General features: G+C 41.7%; 1 protein-coding gene across 1 annotated transcript in view; it reads right to left on the bottom strand.

Annotated features, from left to right (window-relative positions):
- Positions 1 to 5,964: 5,964 nt before the first annotated feature.
- MAPK1 (mitogen-activated protein kinase 1) overlaps positions 5,965 to 23,413 on the bottom strand; it is a 35,011-nt gene continuing 17,562 nt past the window's right edge. The window contains exons 4-9 of the mRNA XM_064168769.1: positions 17,604 to 17,720; positions 15,827 to 15,941; positions 15,196 to 15,327; positions 13,041 to 13,150; positions 12,249 to 12,376; positions 5,965 to 10,157 (exon numbers count right to left, since the gene is read on the bottom strand). Of these exons, the coding sequence (XP_064024839.1) occupies positions 12,260 to 12,376; positions 13,041 to 13,150; positions 15,196 to 15,327; positions 15,827 to 15,941; positions 17,604 to 17,720 (591 nt within the window). The 3' untranslated portion in view covers positions 5,965 to 10,157; positions 12,249 to 12,259. The remainder of the gene's footprint in view (positions 10,158 to 12,248; positions 12,377 to 13,040; positions 13,151 to 15,195; positions 15,328 to 15,826; positions 15,942 to 17,603; positions 17,721 to 23,413) is intronic.

Genomic DNA, 23,413 nt, shown 5'->3' with positions numbered 1-23,413 from the left:
CATGGATGAGGAGGTGACTTACCTGCATACACAAAAAGCAGATGACTGTGGCCTCAGGTAGCTGGGAATGACAAGTTGCTTATCTGTCACTGCAGAGAACTCAGCCATTGGAATGTTTTGCTGAAGTATGCCACAGGACTGCCCACAACATTTATCCTCTGAAGAAACAGCAGGAAAACCCTCAAACATTCCATTTTGCCTACTGCTACACCAAGCAACAACAGGCCCACCACAACACATGCATACAAGAAGGAAAACTGTTCTGAAGAGCTTGACATCTGACTGTTCCTTAGAGCTCCTCAGGACCACTTTCTGCAAGGAAAAGAGAATGCTGTTCATAACAACATCCCCACAGCTCCCTACCTTTTCTCCTGCCTGCACACCCCTGGGGCCAGCCACAGAGCACTGTCTGCTCCATTTCTGACCGCATGCCAACCACGAAGGCAACAGGGCAGAGCTATGTGCCTGGTTTTTAACTAAAACATAGCACTTTGTGTTCTCTATGCAGGTCAGACCTCTTCCACCACCCGCTCAATTGGATAGGAAACAAGTCAGTCCTTTGCTAGAGCTGATAGGCTCCAAGGACAAAACACTACCCCAGCAACAGTTTCCTCCTCAGCTTCCACCCGTGAACACTTTCGCCTTCTCCCCTTGCTACACAAACTGTGAGGAAGATTTACATAAAAATGTATTATTGCTCCACTGACAATCAGTTTGACATAAGTGTTGATTTGCTGTCATCTAGCAAATCATGTTGCAAAGTTCCTGCCTTGAAATAATAGCTGTCAGTGCTGTAGTTGTCTGGAACTCGTTACTAGGAGCAGATTGCTGGGGAGGCTAGTCACCGAAAAGTTGCTTGTAAAAGGCACAGACGCTGGCTTTGCAATCACTGACTGCAATGCATTGGTCCTTCAGGAGAGCACAGCTAAGGTTTACAGTGTCACACATTTAGAGAGCAGCACCACAAATAACTTAACTGTGTGTTTTACAGTAATTTTATTTACAAGTTAGCACATGACACCTGTAGTACCACAGTTTTAGAACACCATTAGCAGTAAAAGAAGTCACAGCTGAGAAGAGTAGGAGGAAGCAGAGAGAACTGTGCACAGAAAATGTAGAAATGCTATTTAGTTATAACTGAAGATGGTATTTTTCTACAGACTTTGAGAGCAAGGAGGGATAAACACGATGGGAAGAGCAAAGTCTTCAGCCCTGTTATTTCTACAGCATTAAAAGTTTTGTACAGTGACACTTTAGTATGGTTAACACTACACACTAGCAGTCAAATGCAAGTGGTGGGGACAACAACTGTCTTAATATCTTGCACTCCTGAGTACCCAGAAAGTAAAACCAAAGCTTCCCTCTTTGGGAAGGGCTGGTTTATGTGCAGAGCCAGAGCAAAATTGCTACTAGGGGCCAGGAGGGACAGAACTTAAGACTAGAGAGTTCCCATGAATTGCATATTGTCCATGTGGTCTTATCTGGTCTCCAGTTAAGTAGAGGGTGAGCAAACCAGTTGCAGCATTCCACAAGTCTTTTTACAGTGTGGTGATCTAGTAAGGCTGTCACAGCTTAGCATCTCTAAATCAAGCAGGGAAATAAAGCCTTTCTACTCTCTTATAATCCTTGGCTCTGAGGATGCTGCTGTTGAGCCTGGGCCTTTCTCAAGAGGAAGAATGTGAAGGAGCAATTTCAGAGAAACACTCTAGTTCTAGATGGATTGATGATAAGACTCAGAAGAAACTAAGCTTAATGCAGCACCTGCTTCAAAGTAGAGCAGCCAGAAAACAGACAAGTATCACTCAGGACCCAGTTTTTCACCACCACCCCCCTCCAGAGATCTTTAATAGTCTTGAAGCAACTGTCACTGCACATGATCCACGCTAGTGGCTGGAAAGCAATGGCAACAAAAGCTGCAAAGCAATAGTTATTTCCACTACTAACTAGACACAGGATATATTGCTTGTGGTACAATGCCATTTATTGTCACAAGAAGAAAACCAGTGATTAAGTTGAGCACACGTGAATTATGCAGACCTTTGCCATGCAGGAACAACAGTTATTATACTTGGAGAAATGTCACCCAGGCAGCTGTAAAAACAGCTCAGTACAGCTCTCCCCAAATACCAAACAGGCGCTCAAACTCCAGTGTATCAATTAAGGTTAACTGCAAAAGAATGCTTCAGAAATGACCACAGTTGTGTTGTTTTCTTTTATCCCCACACTTTTGCCTGGAGCATTGCACTTTTGCTGCAGTGAGAGAAAACACAGCATTAAACCATGTAGCCATAGTGACAGCAACAATCTTCTCGGCAGTACTTTTGAGTGTGTAAGTGGCCTGCAAAGGTTTGTGTTCCCTCCACACCTGTGCCATCCCTATTCAAAAAGCCTGCAAAATTATGCACATGTACAGACACTAACAAAAACCTTGCTAAAAACACAGAATGCATTACAAAGTCTAAAATTTGAACTCTTGACTCTATGATGTCTCAAAGACAAGTTAGAATATTTATGAATTCTAACACTTCCAGGAAGATGGAAAGGTTTGGGTTTGATAGTCAACATTTCCTTTCAGTAAGAGCTATTGAAATCATGTGACCAGGGAGACAGGCTTGACAAAAAACCCTTCCCAGTTCATTTGTAATGGAATCAGTGATTCTCAACCCAAAATTCTGGATATTCAGCATTTTTGCATTTGCAGTTTTAAGGCAGAAAAACATCTCCAGAAGAAGCCATTTCAGTCTTGTAGCTAACAACAACAGCAACAACAAAAATCCCTAAAAGGTGCATCTCAAGCCTTTCAGTAACAAGCACAAGTGAACAACTTCTGTGGCATTCTCTTACAGCACTGGGGTTTAATAATGGTTATCTTTTTTTGCTATAAAATCCTGAATTCTGAATTATTTCTCAGATGTGCTGAAGCTTCCATCATGGCCACAGAGTACCCTTCCTTTTCCACTGTTATTTCTGAGTTGTGTGTACAGGGTCAGCATTAAAATTGTATGCTGGAACTCACAGAGCACTGCTACACTGTGCAATGCCTTCCTCGATGCTAGCCTGGGCTACAGGAAAGCAGCTGCTCTGCACCACCAGCTTGTTTCCCCTAGAGTCAGTGGCTCTAAGTGGCAGTCCAGGAGTCAGCTGCCTCCAAGCCTGGCCCAGCTCCATTAAGCACAGCTGTGCCCTCAGCTCAGCTTTACAGAAGCAAACAGAAGTTGAGCTATGAGGGTGCAGGTAATCTACAGCCAGGCAAGATAAAGAAAGCGAAAGCAAAGAAGTGAAATCATCAAGTCAGTCATAGCAGAGCAAAAGACTCCAGAGAAAAATACCAACATGGAAAGTGTTAAAACCCTGAGGAAGAGCAGCTCAGTGGAAGAGAGGAACTCAGCAAGATCAGAGGTCAGCCCAGCCCAAGCAGCAATTGAAGGAGGCATGGAGAAGCACTACTTGAGCTGGCAGCTAACGCAGCCGAGCACACACAAGGCTCACAAGATAAATGAAAGGATTAATTCTGCATTCTTAGGTGAAAAAATGCTGAAAATCCACAAGGTATTTCTTGTTCTTTTCTGAGCAATCAGATTTAGAACTCTTTAGGGCTCTTGTTTTCAGCCTTCACGTACAAAGATAAGCTACCTCTGCATCAAATGAAAAGCTTGAAGGATCACACACATCTCCATCACATGAATTCATTAGGTAGAAAGGGAAGGAACTTCAGGAAAATGTGCTGAGAGGAAGATGAGAGGCAGTTTTGGGGAAGTAGCAGGGAGCTTTCACTATTCAGAAGATATTTAACCATTCAGAGTCAAAAAGAGAAGAGTTTGATCAGGGACCGTTGGACTTCAAGCAAAGCTCTCAACAATGAAACAGGGTGGAACTGGGTTTCATGCCACACTACAGCCAAAGGCATTGTTCCTTTCTGTTCCTCTTGTCTATTTTTGTATCATCTTCCCAGAAATCCCATGCTTAGCAGGTCACATGCTGGGCTTCCCACAGGAAGAGGCTCAGGAGACCTTCCAGCTGTCAGGCTTACCTCTTCACTGGTTTAACCAAGGGGATCAGTAATCTGCTGCCAGCAAAAAGCTTACAAATGCTATAGAAGGTTTTTGGAACAACTGGAACTTGTTTAGACTCAGTTTGAGTAGGAAGACAAAGAGAAAAGCAAATGATCAATAGCAAGATACACTGAGAAACCAGGCAGGGATCTGAGAAACATCTGAAGGAAAGTCATCAATGTGAGTAACTCATAAAGAGGAAAGAGGGGTTAGAGAACAGTTTTGGCACCTAGTTCTCAAGGTTAGCCTTCACATGAGCATTACTGGGACCATATCTCTGATGGGAGATGAGAACACTGGCCACCTTTTGCACCTAAGCACCAGCATGGTCTGCTGCTTCATCAGAGCTGCCTCTGCAACCAGAGTTGAAGCTCTACAACTTGCTGAAGTTTCACGAGTGGTGCAGATGCATCAGAGCAGTATCACCATCAACAGGACATGGCACATAGCGATGTGAAGTTCCCGAGTCTTTCATGTGCCTCAAATGGTTTCCTCACTCTTTAAGCTAATCAAACATTACATATACGCCATGTAGTAGAAAGAACAAGCGCAAAAGAACTGTGCACAGCACAGAAGCTGGCGTCTTTGGTCTGCAGTCCTGGGGATAGAGCTCTACAAAGCTTGATGCCATCAAACTTACACTACTCTCTCTTCCAAGAACACAGCTTTACCCTAAAGGAGTTCCTCAGATGCCTTCCAGAGTGTTTGTGTGCACCAGCTGCCCCAGCACAGGCAGCTTAAGCCTCCACAGCACCCAGGAGGCACTGAAATAGGCCACATAAACCATGAGCCTGTACCCAGGCGCAAGTGCCCATCTCTGACTTCAACAGTTCAAGACTGTAACTATACTTGAAGCTTGCCATGGAGAGGATCACTGACCAGCTCTAGGGAAATAAAGGAAGTGGATGTGGCATTTCAAACTAACTCTACTTCAACAAGGACTACAGCAGCATTAAGTTAATCAGTGGCTTGTCAAAACCTCCACTGAGATAGGCTGTAGTGTAGTCACACCTGAAGTGACTCACTGAAGCACAGCATTCTGCCAGCGGGAACAAGGAAAGCAAGAGGCAGCTCCAGTCCACAGAAAAGTGAGAACATGCACAAACCTATCTCTGGCAAAAGTCAAATTTTGTGATGTTTTTGGAGGAAACAAAACAACCAAAATCAAACATGCTCTGCTGTGAAAGTCAAAGAGGAGATGGAGAGATGAATTGTGACAAGCCATTTCTCAGAGTTGTTCCAGACTTGTCAGTTACAGCTGAGCTCTCTTTACTTTCAGGTCACTTTTTCTGTGCCTTCATATCAGAGAAGTTTCTAGCTGCCATTAGCAAACCACACCTTTTAAGAGTTCACTTCTTTGGCACAGTCTGATTTTAGGCTAGAAACACAACAGATAATAATAAACAAAAGAAACCCATGGAAAGCCCATGACAGTGATATAAGCTTACTTGCATCTCTCCCAGAACTCACATTCCCAATCCTTGGCCCAGTAAGAACCTTTCTGCAGAAGGATGAAGCCATTTGGTCTCTAAGGATTGCTTAAGCCACTGTTTGCAAGAATTGCTGGGAACAGCATCACAGAGTGGCAAAAAGCCTGCGACTCTTTAGGTACCGCTGGAATCTCTGCTCACACTTCAAAATATTGATGATGTCATAGCCTTCCCGCACTAAAAACACAACACTTCTGCCTGTCTGTAAACTTCACTTGTGGTTTTTTAGATGGCTCCTCTAATTTGATGTCCAGCTGGCCGAGTCACAGGGTGGAGCGATATTCACATGTAGGCTGCTCGCTACTGCAGCGCTCCAGCAACAGTCACCGTTCAGCGCGGCTGATGTGACGCCCGCGGGTGCGCCCGTGGCTCGCTTCAAACCCCAATGCCAGTCACTCTATACATGCACAGTACTATGCTGATTTGGTAATACAGGGACACGATTTAATGATTTTCTTTGCATTTGTTTGTACAAGATTCAGATGCCAAACCCAAAACAGAACATTAAGTTACCTGATTTAAAAAAGAAACCCACGTACGTTTTACAACATCAAAAGAATAAGATGAAATATAAACCTTTGCTACTTACAACTGATCTATACAGATGAACCAAATCACAAATCTGTCACAATAGAAACGTTTAATTGTTACAATGAATAAGAACATACAGAAAATGATTCCTTTTTTTACCTGGTTTTTTTTTCTTTTTATAAAATCTTTCTTTGCCTTTTTTAAGCTTTTATTTGTATTCTTTTAAACTTACCAATAACTAAATTAGCTATGCAGGACTTGTAGGGTACATGACTAAGAAGGCACCAACAGTACAAAGCAAAGACAAAGCAGTTTTGAGTATTTTGAGTGCTCTACACTGATACAACACAAGAAAAGGCAACAATAGTAAGTAAACCAGCTGCAACCTTTAGAACTTTGTTATAGATTTACAAAGGTAGCCCAACTTTTACACTTCCTCCAATGTTTCACTTAGTCTGATTACAGCACATGCTACAAAAACCACTGTAAGCTTCACTTAACTAATGTGCACTTTTCACTAATTTAGTGTCTTGATTTCAATTGTTAACTATACCATTTTGAACCACAAATGTATTTAAAACTTAGTAAAAGGATTGGACTTTTTTTGTTTGTTTAAACCACTGCATTTACAAAAATATCTCCCCTAAAATCTGGGATTGCTTGAAGACATTGCTGTACAAATATAAAAGTACTATGCGAGGGACCCAATTCATCAGTACATGGTGTGTATGTATAGACCTATATTTATACCATATCACTGTGCTGGAACAACACAATAAATTTATCAATAATCAAGGACTATATAAGCTACACTAACATAAGCAAATATATATTAATAAAGTTTAACTCTATGGTACAGTTGCTCAGCAAACAACCTGGACATGGTATAAATATATTGTAGCATATTACAGGGTTTTTCTTCTCATTATTTTTCTCACTCTGCAAGGAAAACCAAGCTCAGCTCCTCGGGTTCTGTCTGGCCACTGCCCAGTTATGTCACCACTGCCACTCCTGCAAGCTCCTGGTGCCACTACACCGCTCAGCCCATGTAGTGTGTTGTACACTTCAGATCTGATAGAACGTGGTATTGATCAGGAAGAGTCTGGCGACAGTCAGGACAGCAGAGGAAGATGCTCATCTGCCAAAGCATCCATGAGAATCTGATGTTTGCATATCTTTTTTTTTCAGCTGCAAGGTTGGAATGTTTCCGACAGTGAACTGTTTACACTCCTTATTCCCAAAACACCTTTACCATGAAATATGCATGTTACTTGATTAAGAGTTGCTGTTCTCTGCTCGCAAATATAAACCCTATGTAAAGAACAACAACAAAAAAAACCCAAACCCAAAAATCAAAGTGAAATGCTGAAATCATTGACCTAACACAGTGTTGTTATAGGCACCTTCTTTTAAACCATTTTCAAAATCTGACTAAAAAAAAAAAGCTTCTGTGTTTGATGCATCAACAAATGTAACCCAGGGACGTGCACTGGAGTCAGTAAAAGGCTGATGAATGTGGTTACTGGTACTGATGGATGCCAATCGGGTTCAGCAGGAACAGCGAAGGAAGAAAGCCTGAAAGCACCAGATGTTAGGTAAAGCAAACCCTCGGCTTCTCACTTGGAGAAACAATGCAAGGGTAGGTCTACACCTCCCCAGAAATCCCAAATTAACCAAAGCATGAAAAAAAAAGAACTGGGAAAAAGAAGGGTGAAGCTGCCAAAGTTCTTCCTTAGTAACTTAGAAGAGAGGTGTTACAAACTGATTCAGTAACAGTCGTCATTCCAACCGTGCCAGCAATGATTCCTGTAGCAGCCATGATCGTACAAGAAGCAGAGATTCTAGTAATATTTCCAAAGTGATGAGAAAAGCCTTTTGGTATGGACGTGCAGAAATGCCCAGAGACATTGCCACACTGGGATCAACAGTCAAGTGCATATTTCTGTAGAAATGTTTTTAGCATAGCTTCCATACCTCCACTCAGTGATCTCTCGTGCAGCGTCCTGACAATGCTCCCAAGTGTGTTCCCCACAACAGAGGTTTATGTACCACAGGAACTTCCTGATAGAAAATGCCTTTGAATGGTGAACCTCTGCTTATTAAAAAATCCATTTTGGCAGACTAATGCTAAAACTAGAGGAAAAAGAAAACGTTTAAATGGAATCTTGTAAGCACCTTTATCTATAGAAGTCTAAGTTAATGGCTTTCTAGATTTCTTTGAAGAGCAGACTAAATGGTATGAGGAAGCCTGGAGTTATTAACCAGCAAGCATCCTTAAATACTACAGTAGCAGTTGAACCTGATTTCCATTCAAACACATTACCCAAGAGGAAACCAAAAACTAATTCTTAATGTTAATGTGAAGATATAAGATTTAAATTTATTTCCAGGAATTACAAGTGCATTTTGTTCATATTAGCAAGCAGTCTTTATACAATCCATTCTTCACTGCTGCCAAAATAAAATGAGAAAAGAGACAGCAGAGATATGAAAAGCTAAAAATAGAACTATTTTTTCCTAAGTTATTTGTTGAATAGCATTTCAGTTGAACACAACTCAGAGGTAACAATAGATTATTTTTTTTCTCAATCATAGGCATGTGGCACTTAGACAATCATCTTTGCACAGAAAGCTTTAACAGTCATGCGAGGGCACAGTAATTATTTTAAACAAGGCAAATTTCTCACCACAGAGAGCAGTGGGGAAAGAAAAGGAGGCACTGCACTGGAACATAACACCTAGTAAACTCCACATTATACAATTTCAGTAACAAATACTTGAAAAGATCATTAAAAGGTATACAATTTTAAACGTTATTTAGTGCTAGCTTTGTTTGGTTGTCCTAACTCAGCATTATCAGAAAAGTTTGATAGTACTTGACAACAGAACAGTACTTCATGTCACGAGCTCATGGAGGCTTGATTACAAATCACCATAGTGTAGGTTGCAAGAAATGAACTTGAGATGCTGACATGCTGTAGGAGCAAAAGTAAAATCAAACTTTCTCATTTAAAGATGCAGTGTTCCTCTCTGCAAGAATTCTGACCGTCAGTGATTAGATTCAAATGTTAAAACTACCAATCCTCATTTGAAGCATTTCATTGGTATGCAGGATGCAGACTGAGTTTATTAACAGTGTATTTTGGTTTCTCGCTTGCCAGCTCATACGGATGCCTTCCGCAGAGAAAAGCATTCCCCACTGGGTCATGATGCCACTATGTTCTTTGTTAATCTTCCACCGCAGGGCGAGTAAACAGCGGTTGGCAAGCTGCCGCTCGTCCTCTTTGCACAAGTCCTATAAGCACTACTACACGGGATGAACTTTGGAAGTACTATGCCTCCAACGTGGTTAAACTTTAAATGATCTCTTTTAGAAAAGGCAGGGAGAAAAAGGAACGAATTTTGTCAATGCATGGAAGGATGTATCTAGATGAACTCAACTGATTTGGGTTCCTATGTGGTTCTCACACTGTAGAGAATACCTGCGTGTACAGCACAGGACACCCAAACAAGTGCATAAGCAAGATTAACATGAACACGACTTATGCTGTAATCCATAGCATAATGGTATCAGCTCCGCTGGATGCTAACCATTTCTAGTTAAAAAAAGGAAGTGCAAACAAAATCTGGGATGTCACTGACTTAAAGTGCCCTGAATAGTAGCTTTTCTAAAAAAAAAAATGCCAGCGACTTCAGTAAAGTCAGAAAAACATAGTTCATGGTGTAAACTTCTCAGAGGTTAATGAATTCTCTTCTTGGATATTGATCCAGGAGTGAAAGGAACCACTGCATCTTTCAAACCAGAAAGCAAGCAGTTAAAACACGGCCAGCAGTAGGTGCACTTACAGTACAGTACTGCAACAGGTCAACAATGGGCATTAGCACAGGAGTGTCAATTACAATTCTTCAGGCTTAAAAGATTCATTGAAAGCATGAAAAGCCAAAACTACCAGGAACTGCCCTCCTGAATGGCTCAAAGGAGTTAGTGGATAAGCTGAGAGAGGCCACAAGACATGACCAACAATAAAGAACTGGGAAGAGGAACAGCAACGTTTGAGCATGCCCAGTCCTTTAAGTCCTTGTCCTACAAAAAAGAGCAGAGACATATTTCAGTGAAGAAAGTTTTAACATCACCCTTCCACCCATGCATGCTTTCCTACTCCTAAGCTTTATGGATGCTATGTTTACCACAGACAGCAGTACCAATATATGGTAAAAAGAAAAGAGCCAGAGACAGTGACTATCAGTACATTATATTTTGAATTATTGATTAAATCTTCAAAATATTAGGAAGATTAACCGTAACTGATTAAGTATGTTAACTGGTTATGTGAAGGTCGAGTTTTCTTTGCATTGCTTCTCAATTCCAGAAACTACAGCCAAGGGGGAAATTCTGAATCTCAAGAACTAAACCCCCTGAGAAGAGCTAGCTGATAGAGTCCAGGGGGTGTTCAGGGGAGCAGAAGCACACAGGGAAGAGGCTGTTACTGTCTCTTTTAAGCCAGCTCCTGTGGACTGACCTTCACTAGGACGCCAGCGACTGATGTTTACACTGCGGAGATGTGAATAGCTAACAACTGTCATAATTCTAACCACAGGTGACCAGGGCAAACTGCCAGCAGCAGAGTTTTGGGTTAAGTACAGTACTGAGGATTCATTATCATCTAAAGGTAATGTTTTTAGCAAACCAGAAATTCCTGTTAGTGCTGGATCGCTGATGTCTCCTATCCCTAATCCCTTTACCCCTTAATCCCTAGTACAACCTAGGTAAGCACGGCAAAGAGGCAAGCAGCAGAGTTCATATACTATTATTTACTATAAAGTCAGATATTTGCTCTTCTTGCCTTCCCATTATGGCCTGTCAATAACAGTTTTCATCTTACTCCTGAAAATTGATGTAATTTTCTTCTGACAGAGCCTCTTGTACAGAATGCCTATAGAAGAGCAGAGAGGAAACAAGCATCATGCCTGGTTTTGTGTCCCAGGTCTGCCTCTCTGCAATGTTCAGCTAACAGTTTAGGTGCTGCATGTGCAAACCTCAGATTTACCTAACTCTGAATTATTAATATAATGTCAGATCTTGGCATTATATTAATAATAACCCAAATACAGTGCTTCTAAAGATCAAATGACTTAACCTATGAACGTCTATATATTTGAGTAATGAAGCCAGTGGCAACAGGAGTCACACTAAGTAAAATCTGTGTTTCACATGTTGGGCGTTTTTGTTACTCTCTTTCTTTCTTTGATGGTTTTCTCGAGGTGAAGAACTTCAGTGGCTCAAAACTTAACCTTTCTGCTGGAAAGTCAGGAAAAAAATGTAGCTGTAGACTGCTATGGCTGCAGAATTGCACAGGAACTACTTTTAAGCCATAAACCAGGCTACCTAGATAAGGCCATCCTCTTCTGGTTGTTTTCCAGACACAAAAGGTTGATGCTTTGAACCATTGGTGTCATAGAGGTTTCCTAAGACTAGGTACAAGGAGGAAGTATTTTACCATGAAAGTGGCAAGACACTGGCAGAGATTGCCCAGAGAAGGGTTAAACCTGCCATGCATGGAACCATTCCAGGTCAGGGTGGACAAGGAATATATCCCTACTTCCTGCAATGGGGGTGGACTAGATGATCTTGAAAGGTCACTTCCAAACCATTCTATGTTGCTAAGGATTATTTACTCACACTACTCCAGAGGCACCTAAAACTGAAGTGAAATCCTACTGAAGCTTCAAGGGGTTTTCTTCCCCATTAAAACGATTTGAGAGATATCTCCTTTGTACATGACATTTTAGGAAGAGATTTTTTTAAAGCATTTGAAGCCATGTTACAAACTAGTCTGTAATATATGAAGAACACTGTGCCCTTAAATTGCTTTCTGAATAAACTTTGTGTTTCATTAGCTTTAGAAGTGTAATTCCTATTCCTTAAATGTGGCATAAAAGGTAAATAGCTCAAGCAATTGTTCAGATTCCCTGTAGGCAGTTCAGTGCTGTAAACAAAACTGATCTTTTCTTCACAGCAGAAGAGGTCTGAGGTCAAATGTCTAAGCACAAAGCTGCCCTCTCACAGCTCCTTACTGTACCCATAGGAAAGGTTAAGTTCTACATCTCACTAGTGGGAACAAAGTTCCCCAATTCTTCCCCTTGCCCAGGTGCTGTGGAATTGCTGTCACTTTACCTATGCACAACTTAAGATCGATATCCTGGCTGGAATCTAGCAGTTTCCTCAAAAATCAGTTCTTTCAGCTTTTCCTTCGGCAAGTCATCCAACTCCATGTCAAACTTGAAGGGTGCTTCAGCTACAGGCTAAAGAATAGAAAGACACATTGTTACCTTCCTAAATACTACTGCTCAGCTGAACTTTATGGAGCCTGTACAGGGTGCAAATCTGAAAATGGGCTTCTGTTAGTCCTTTGTGTGCTTTATACTTTAGTTTATCCAATCAAATCCTAGCAATCAGGTCCTGAAATCTAAACCACAAGTTAAACTATTTGTTAAAGGGCTCACAACTTTACCATCTATCTGAAGAATCATTATCTAAACCATTTGTATTTCTCAGAATAAACAGGACTATCCCTTAGGAAGAATTAGCTTATTTCCATCTGCCTGGCTTTCCCAAAAGTAAATGGAATCTCATCAGAACTGTACTCTAAACTCCAGGGAATTCAGACCAGGGGGCTGTACACATTTAACCTGGTGGCAAACTCAGTTACTCCTCTCCTTTATGTAACATCATAAAACAGGCTGGCAGCGAGCTGAGAAGATGCATTTTCAGGAAAGAACACCTTAGCATCTACTGATTGTGTTGTGCCTCCAGAATGTTGTACCAGAAGAAATACAACATGTTGGCAAATTGAAGCAATTCAACCTTTGTCTCCACTAGAGCAAAAGAAACACTGCTCTTAAACTAAGGAGGAAAATACTTTGTTGTATCATTTAATCAAGTTTTACATTTGAACAACATCTTTACCTCATCACTTGGATCATAATACTGCTCCAGATATGGATGGGCTAAAGCTTGCTCCACTTCAATCCGCTTATGAGGATTAAAGGTCAACATTTTATCCAACAAATCAAGTGCTAAGAGGAAAAAAAGTGAGCAAGACTTTAATACAGACTCCGAGGTACAAAGTGCTATAAACACTGGTATCACAGAGAAAACACTTGCTGCCCTAATTTCAGTTCACATCTGGAACTCCCCAGCTGCAGCAGTAACAGAAGCAGCAGATTGCCTCCTAACCTGGGCAGAGCATCTTCACCTGCCTATTCTCTCAGCATTCCCTTTGGCACAGTCCAATGGATGTGCTCCCTTTCAAAGGCTCCTCAGCATCAGAGCGTGTGGCGAAATGTGCAGAACCCTGTGCTACAATCTGGTCTTAGCTACAGCAGAAATTCAACAGATCAGGATTTTTCTTCACTCAGATGCTTTGGATTTTTGTGCCAAAAAACCAAACCAAGACAGAGCTTTTCTGAAATGAGTAAGTACTCCATAACATGCTCCTGTTCTGAAAACTTGGCTGTTTACTGACAAAGATGTCATCCAGAAGTCATGAGGAGTCCCAGTTCATCACAGTGAACTATTCCAGCGTAACTAGCAGCACAGAAGACACTCTTCAGCTAAATGCAAGTGTATGAATATTCATAGATTCAGGCAAAATCTGTTGGAAGACAACTTGTAAGGAATCCATGGAGAACTTGAAGATCCAGTAAGACAGAGAGAGGTCTGATGGAATCCTGAACAACTGTTACAAGTCAGAACTACTGCAATTGTTCAGCTACTCTGATCAGAGCACATTTTTCTTTTCCAAGGATTACCGTAGCAAAAAGCTCTAAATTCCATTCTGTTTCTTCTCCCCACCACATCATTTATGACAGAGAACTTTAAAGAGACTTCCTCCTGCAGCGAAGCAGTTGTAGGTTTGCATCAGGCTGAGATGCCCACCAAGCACTGCAGAAGAGACAGACCTCACTGCTGCGCTCAATGGCAGCCTAGGAAAGCTGCAAACTTGCGCAGTGATTAACATTAAATATTGTGGTGCAGCTTTCTCGGTGCTGTCAGCTCACATGCTCCCTCCATGCTGGAGCACGTTGTGCACAAAGCTTTTCACCCAAATGATTGACAAACAGCTTTCTGAAAAACTGCTCTGTCAAAGCTGCTCTGAAGATGGAGCTGAGAAGGTGTTGCACAAGTCACGCGAACGGCATGTTCCCGAGCCGCTACGCGTGTCAGCATCGCTACAATTGGAGCTGTCAGAAGCCCACAGTGAGATTCTCACATTGATAAGCACTATTATAAAAGCAGAATAAATGACTGCTGTTTCTCTCAATGATGAGGATAATCAGCTCTACACAGTTCCATCTGCAGGAATCAGCTTTTACATGCTAGTGCAGGGCCTGAACATATTCGCTAAGAGTAAATTGTCATCTCAGTTTAAAAATAAGTGACTTATGAATTGTCAGAGCAGGTAGGAGAGCACTGCACTGGGAATACAACCACTCTGAAACTGCCTGAAGCACAGTTTAAAAGGTAAGATAATAGCTATTAATACCTAGCAAAACAAAATCATATTTGCCTTCTACCAAAGCCTTGTTAAAGGCAACAACTACAACATTCCCTGCTTTTCTAACTTTTGCTCCACTTAGAACTGAATTTTTTAACCTATTAAATTTTCATCTTTCATACTGCCTAGAGACAGAATCGACATTTTCAACAGATCTAGCACTGACACAGTCTTGCACAGACTACACAGAGCTCAGCAAGAAGTAACTATCTCCTATCTGATTTTAGAAGCAGAGTTCAAGTTGTGCTAATGCCTACATCGAATTCCAACACCTATTCAGCACTACAGTAAGGCTTCCTGCTTCCAAAGACAACAATCAGGATTTACATGTAAATTAAAGACCAAACACCACACCACAACCTCAGAGTTACTACAAATGGCTTTAAAAAGATAAGCCAGTGTGAGAGTTTCATGCTGGTTTATTATGATGTTGGATTTATACTGCCCTTTAAAGGAGCCTGCACATTCTATTTCCAACATAGATACAGCTAAATTCTTAGGGTGGCTTCAAAAACCCCCACCCTGCCACTGTTTTCTGATACAATGTAATAGAGCATAAAATACCTTTGGGGTCAGCATTTGGAAACAGCCTGTTCCATGGTACCTTGTTTTTGTGTGGTAGGGAAAGCAAGTAGTTTCTGGCCTTTAAATTTATTATACAATTCAAATCTTCTTGGGAAGGGGATCCAAGTATACCTAAGAGAAATAAAATGCAAACAGTGCACATTAAAACGTTTACATCACATTTGCTAAAACTCAATATTAGGATTTCAGACCAAGAGTAGAAAAGACTTCAGAATTTTTTAGAAGCCTTTAGTAAAAAGGTTTAGGTTATTCTTTTCTTGTTAATAAACAAATGCATTTGAGGACTGTAACCTGTTTAAAAGATCAAATTAAGAGGTGTGTCTCCAGAAGCGGTTAAAAACATCACCTGCACCTACTAGTATATTTTTACCATGTCTGTGCTGATACAGTGAATAAATTGCTACATTCCCTCTAGCTAGCCCCCAGATCGCTGATCTGTTACAGAAATCACTGCAGAAATACCCACAGGGAACAGATGATACACCTACGGATCCATACGTTACCCACTGACCAACGAGAGGAAAAAATGAGCAACCAAGACCAGTCCTGCTGGTGGAAAAGATGGGGAGAGACAGATGGATGTGGAAGTGCCACTTCCTTAGAAGCTTACCAAGGATATGGTTAAGTTGGTCAAGGTAGTGTTTTCCTGGAAAGATAGGTCTGTTGGAGAGCATCTCAGCCAGAATACAGCCCACTGACCAGATGTCAATAGACTTGGTGTAACCCTGCAAATAAAGCAAATTTGTGCATGATGGCAGCAACATGTTGCTGTAGCAAACTGTCAAAGTGCATGCAGAGAAACCTTGTTTGATGAGGCATGCTTGTTCATGCTGGCTGGCTTTTCTGTACAGAGTGAAGTCATTAAGAACTGTGGATCAAAACACTGCTTCAAAGGGGTGGCAAGGACAGACATATGTCAGATATGCTTTCCCAAAAGGACTCTTTAAGTGCAGCTAAACATATCACCAACAGGAAAATTTGTAGTACTCCCCAGTTTTATAGCAAACCCAATGGATTTTGGAAACAAGCAGTTCTCAATTCCATGGCTCCTCACAGTAAGCTAAACACACGTGAAGAAAGCCATCTTGGTCTTTGTAGGGTCAGACACCACATAAAGTAAGCAGCCTTCAGCAAAGGGGCAAAAGCAAAACAGACTGCTGGTTAGCTGACTTGTAAATCACAACAGTAATGAAGTCAAGAGAAGGCCAAGAACAGTGAATGGAATTACAGGAGAACGGAACAGATTTGCCATATGTTCACATGCATGGATAACCTGTTTCATCCCCAAGAAAAGAAGCACAGGGTAACACAGGGGTGAGCTCACCTCAAGAACCCCTGGCCCTGTAAGCTCCCTTGCCTTCCTCTCCCATGGGCTGCTGCCCACCATGCTCCCTCTTGTTAGCCAGGGGCTTCCCATAACAGCTCGTAACTTTTCTGGATCCACAGCCACTTTGGCACAGGCTTTTCCAGACCTGACCACCTGATTGCTTGTTTTCAAGGCACAGTAATTCTAAAAGAATCAGGCTACAGGCCAGGAAACATTAAGATGTTCATTTTAAGAACCACACAAAGTATTTTCTTGTAAGACTTGCTGACAAGTGTATGCAGATATCCACAGGCAGGGGTAAGCTACCCTTTGTTTATGGCCTAAACACACCTTTAAAACATGAGAAGCTGGGAAAACCTTCAGCTAAAAGTACAGACTATTGACACAACAAATCAAACCCAGCAGCCCAAGGAGCAGCAATCCCACGGAAACAAGAGCCTTTGAGGAGCAGGAAACACAGACACAGATGTCCCATGTATTTTGATAACAAGTGTTTGGCTGTAAAAACTAATGCAAAGGTTATGAAGGAAACCCATTACCCATTAGTGACCACACAGGGACTGTGTAAGAACAATTCCAAGCATAAAAAAACACCCAAAGGGCTGACTTCCTTAAGACTATGGGGATGCAATTAAGATTGACATAAACTAAAGATCACATGCCTTCAGAGTCAGATTCACCCTCATTACACATTCTAAACCTAAATCAAGTTGTCAAGATAATACTAAGGCAGTATTTGCAAGGCTTGACGAAGGCAGCAGTAAGATGCTCTCATTATTAGTACTTCCACCCTGCTCTGCAGAGGAGCATTTGATAGAAAGCTTCATGACTGGCAAGGAACTGTATACATGAGATCTCAAGCTCAACTACTCAGTTGTAGTACCCAGTAACTGTATCTGGAATCAGAAATTTGTTACAAGCCAGTAAAGCTGCAAATGCAAATCTGTTACATGTGTGTTCTGATCCTAAAAACACAGAAAGGGGGTGGTGGGGAGCAAAATCAGCACTCAAGCAACCAGTCAACAACAGAGGCACCACAATAGTGCACAACAGTTCTTACCTTAGAATTCAGCATGATTTCAGGAGCCCTGTACCAGCGTGTGGCCACGTATTCTGTCAAGAATCCTGTGTGATCATGATCTGGATCTGCAACACGAGCCAGTCCAAAGTCACAAATCTGGTTTTAAAGAAATTACACAGAAAAAAGAAGGCATATTAGAGACACACAGCTTCCAACTCCACAACACTGCCAGCTGCCCTTTCCCTAAGCCATGTGCTGACACCTACAGGCACACCGATGGCAGCTCTATTTATAGAAACAAATAATTGCACAGAGGTTAAGAACAGTGTTTTGGATTAAGTACAAAGCGTATTTGACTCAGCCAAGCAGAGGCCAGGAAGAATAAACAGTTTGGGGAAAACAGATGCTCCTGGTGCACAGTTTCTGTCTGTCTCTGAGTTCACTGAGCAGCACCTTCTCTGCCAGGTATGTGTGCTCCAATCTGTTATTAGAAAATTAGCAGAAAAAGGAAAAAAATTAAGATTTCCAGAACACAAAATTACCAACACATTGGCAGCCAAGTTCAATACCCATTTTTACAAAAGCTCCCGTGATAACTGCATCTCTGCACATGAAACATCCTATGCAATCATAAGATAACAGTAGACTGGAGAGATTACAGGCTGCTGATGGAAGCATGAGCTTGGGAAAAAAAAGCACAGGCACAAGAAAATATCTCTCAACCCTGTATCAGGAAAACCATTCTATCTGACTGTGAAAAGCAAAATAAACTTTGATCTAGACTAGTGAGTTCAACAAAAAGGAAAAGGTGTTTTCATCTGTGCTCCAGTAAGGAAGCTCCACGGCTTTCAGAGCTATTTAGTGCCCTCCCTCCAGAGGAAAACTGACAGAGCCGAACACCTGGAGAGTGTGCTGGAGTACAGCTGCTGTTCGTTTCCTGCCTTCCAGAAGGTACATGGCAAGCTTGTTGAGTGATGGTTTAGACACACTCATGTGCTCTCACTACCACCCAACAAATACCAGTTTATGGTAACTATCAATTTCCACCCAAAGTGCATTTGCATGAAAGAATGGGTACTCTTCAAAACACAGGGGTGGGAATGGTCAGGAGGTTTCTCTGATGCATGTTCTACATAGTTTAACCTTTGACAGCCAATTGTGTACACTGAGGACATAGAAAAGAAGTAACAGTTTGTTGTAGTCAATGAAAACTGTAACAGGCAATCCCACCAAAAACGCTGAAATCTTTGCACCCTGGCAACCCACTCCTGTGTTCTCCTGGAGGGACAGCCTGTGAAAGGACTGATAGATCCCTTAAGGAAGAGGGGATTCAGCTGACCAAAAGTTACATCTGAGAGACAAGATTCAACAGCTGACTGTTAAACAGAGGGACTGAAGAAAACGCAATGATGAAATAAATCAGACTGCATAGGATGACTCCTCTGACTTCATCTACATATTAAGAAACCTCCTAAACCCCCAATCCTTAGAAAACAAACTCAAAGAGAACCCTCTTAAGCATGCCAAGGTTTTCTCAGGCTACAGAAACAGAGCAGCTGCTTTGTGTGCAATTAGCAGCTTACATAAAGCAAATCGGTACAAATAATCAGAAAGGTCTGCTGTAAAGACAGAAGCAAAGACACTGTGGAGGACAGCTTGATGGACTGCAGAAAATAATTATGCAGGCAGACAAAATTGTTGTAATCTCTTCCTCCTAACCTCAGAAAACCGCTAGAAAAGACTACAGGCAATAAGACTTGTGCAGAATTACAGCATTACACATAAGCAACTCTTAACACAAAAGATGACACCCTCCAGTCCATAGTCCAAAGAACTGAATTACAGAAGGTGTCTGTGAATCTCTCAACTCAAGTAAAAAAATGCACATGGGATGGAAAGGAAAATTAATGACAAAGAGAGCTCATTACAATGACAAAAAGCCCCTGCTGACTAGAGGTAAAGCAGAAAAGAAGAAACACCATTAGTGAGAAAGGCATCAAGTGAGAAAAGCTGCAAGAAAAAGGGTTTTGGCTGTTAGCAGTGTTCTCACCAACTGCAAAGCTGACCAGGAGCACTGCAAGGCAGAATAAAAGGGAAGCTGCGCGAAGTCCTGGTGCAAGCGATGAAGCACAGATTGCCTGTACCCTGGTGAGGGCAGACAGTCCTTGCCCTGTGGCAACAGAACACACCGAACAAAGCAGCTACTTAATTTGGGGGGGGGGAGGGGGCGCAGGTAAACTGTGAATCCACGATGCCTGTTCAAATAAAATTGGAAGAAGACAAAACACCAGAAGGTAGGCTTCTCAGTCAGAACTAAAGCAAAAGGAACTAGTGACAATCAAAATGCCAAGAACATTTTGCCTCTGTCATTGCAGAGAATAAAAACCTGCATAAACCCAGGTATGTCAGTCAGTGCTTCATGACTTGGAGACATAAAACAGATGCTAAGAGACAAGGAGTGACTTCCTACTAAAAAATACATAAAATGCCAGCATCATACCTGTGTCTCCCACACACCTCTACACCTGTGTCCCCTGCATACCTCTACACCTGTGTTCCCCGCATACCTTTATACCTGTGTCCCCAGCACACCTCTACACCTGTGTCTCCCGCACACCTCTATAGCTACATCTTCCACTTCTTGAAAACAGTGTTCTTGTAATCAGTATCAGGTATGGTCTTCATTTGTTTGTTTTAGGTTTCTTTAAACAGAGGTGGCTTAAATTGGATGAAGCTATCAAGCAGATGGGAAGCTGTATGAGGTTTATGTACATATGACTCTCTACTAAGCAAATGAAGCAACACCCAAGAGCACTGAAACACCTGGAGCTGTATCAGTGAGCAGTCTGTGCGTGCATGTGCATTTGTATAAAAGGAAAAGGAGATGCTTCCACCAATTGTAGTTGTTAATAAGATGTAGTTAAAACAGTTGCATCTCTATAAAGTAACTGTTGAAATTCTGGAACAGTATGACTTGCTGTTTTTCTCAATAACCCCTGTGTCACCACAATTTCAAATCCAAGTTCCTAAACATCCAAGAATTATTAATTCTTAGGAGTGTTCACTTTGTACATAGCAAAGCACAACTTATACATAACACTGGCTAGAGTGTTAACCAAGTCACAGGAGCAGGCCCACAGCTCAAGTAAGCTGGCACACAGAAGAGACTGCAATTATACCAGTTGAGAATCTGTTTAAAATAATGGGGACATCATTCTCTGAAATATCAGTGCCACTAGCTTAGGAAAATTATATGGTCATGGGAGAGTTTATGTATTTACAGAACTGCAAATAGGTCAAACTGCTGGATGCAGATAACCAGAAAACCTTCTGAAAATACTATGGCAGCTGTTAAACAGTTGAACCTTAGAGTCTATTCCAGGCTGCAGCACGTCAGCATGCATTAGTCTCGTCCATGGAAAAGATGCCAGGCTGCTAAAGAGAGGACCAAGACCTTCAATACCCAGAAGTCTCACTGAAGAGAGATTCCAAGGTAGTAGTTTTCATGGACTCCCAAATCTAATCTTTCACTGTAAATATGTAACAAGAGACAGTAGCTAATTCAAATTATGCACTTCCACTATGTGGTAAATCATATTTAAGGTCACATTTAAGTCTGTAGCAAAGCCTATGAAAACTGAAACAGCTTCTGCCCTGAGCCTTTCAGCTGCTTAGGACAGGCTATAGGGTTCACAGACAAACTGTCTCATTACAGACACAGACATTTCTTTCCTGGAAATGGAATTTATGATGCAGGTCAAGATCATGTTTAAGAGAGAAGAATGAGTTGTTGTTACAACCCTTAGGACTCTGAGCTCTAGAAAAGATCAACAGCTCTCTCTCCTTATGCCATTATAGAAAGAAGCTAACAATATTGCCACTGAAGATGATCAAACTTTCCATCTTCCTTCTTCCAAAAGCATGACTTTCAGTTGTTGACTTTCACAGCAAGCCGTGGTTTGTGTTTATGTACAACAACCAGCTTTGTAAGCACACGTATGTATAGCTGACAACAGGCTTGCAGAGTGGCTCCAAAAGAAGCAAGTTAGTACAAGTTCAGCATTCATGAGGCAAGGCCTAACATCTACTTTTCTCTCCAATTCTGTTGTTTAAGCTTTAGATGTGGTATGAATACAAGCCCAGAGCTCCCTTCGGGTTATGAAAAGGCAGATGCTCTGTCATGCAGACTACTCTGCACTAGGGAGCTCATATAGCAATGGCACACTGCTTTTAAACTCCCACAGACAAATGGTAACAGTGCTCACTAAGGTCACACTGTAGACGTTTGCCATACAATCGGCCCCTTTCCTTTTCATGACCACCCTACTTGTGTTAAAACACTGTGTTCCATTATTTTATTGCCTCTAGTTGCACACAACAGAGCTACACTCAAACTGTTCTTTCCTGCTTCCATCACAGTTACAGATTTTACTCCTTTCATACATTAAGGGGTTAATGTCTTAAAGGGATCTGATATAACAGCTGCTAAAATCTCAAAGCAAGAGTCAGAAGTTACCAGTCCAGCAATACCATGCGTCAGGAAAAGCTGACACGTAGCAGTGGGAACGTGCAGCAGACTGCTCATTTAGAATAGAGCGGCAGAGGAACAGCAGACTTCTCTTGGAATTGTGACAATTCTATGGCCACCACCTGGTTTACATTTTGAAGAAGGTATTTTGGCTTGCTTGGTTGGGTTTGGTGGGGTTTTTAATGAGAAAGCTAGAGCTGGAATAAAAACTAAAGCACAATTAGGTGCAATAAACACAGTTGTACATCAGATCACAGCACCGTGAGCTCTAATCTCACTCCATCAGCAGCAAATATGTAAGGTGTAACACTCCAGTGCTGCAGAGTCTCTCATATCTTCCATGCATGAGACTAAACTAGACGCAGTCTTTCTTCCAACTTGGTAGAAGCTTTTTTCCCTACTAACTTGGCATTTTGAATTTTCTACAACACCTTCAAGGCTCTGTGTACTGAATTTCACAGCTTAACAATGTTGCAACTTAACTTCTGTGTCCTTTCACGGTGCACACCTCCTGCTTCTTCCATCCCCTCTCCAGCCTTTTTAACAGGTAAAGACAGTGAGCAACTGTTCTCAACTCACTCTCTCGATGCCACTAACAATTTTAACAGACTTTATTGTATTCTTTCTTTCCCTCAAGCACTGTGTTCCAGTAGAAGTCCCAGGCTGAACAGTTCTTCCTGATATGGAGAGAAGTAGCCTGAAGTCTTCTCACTCTAAAAGGGTATCACAGGGAGAAGTGTGGTGACTGAGCACACAGAACTGAAGACTCACACCCAAGAGAAAGCTACAGAAGGGCATGTTTTCTGGTTTAGTCTCTATTTCTGTTCTAATTTTTCATACTTTCTTTGCTTTACTGAATGCACTGAGTAGACATTTTGCAAGAATCATAACAGCTCTGTGATCATCCTTCTGTAGTATTAACCAGTACAGAGCCCATCACTGGAAACTTAACTCAGCAACGCTCTCTCTCCGAGTAATCATTGTGCACGTGATCAGCACTGACTTTCACATGTCATTTTAGCTGCCTGCTAACATCAAATCCTTCTCAAACAATGAAAAAGTAATCATTTAAACCGAGAAATCAGGACTTGAAATACACATAGTTTTGAGTTTACCATCTCTGTAAACACAATTCTGCTCCAGAATTCCACCCAGCTTTCATTTTCACTAATTGAGTAGTGTTCAGCCCCAGAGCCCCCAACATAAAGACATGGACCTGCTTGAGAGGGCAGAGAAGGCAACAAAGGTGATCAGAGGGCTAAACACCTCCCCCATGAAGACAAGTTGCAAGTGCTGAGGTTGTAGAAGAGACGACTCCAGG

This window comes from Pogoniulus pusillus, chromosome 30 (assembly GCF_015220805.1).
Source record: "Pogoniulus pusillus isolate bPogPus1 chromosome 30, bPogPus1.pri, whole genome shotgun sequence".
Taxonomy (NCBI): Eukaryota; Metazoa; Chordata; class Aves; order Piciformes; family Lybiidae; genus Pogoniulus; species Pogoniulus pusillus.
This window is presented reverse-complemented; position numbering and strand designations above follow the sequence as displayed.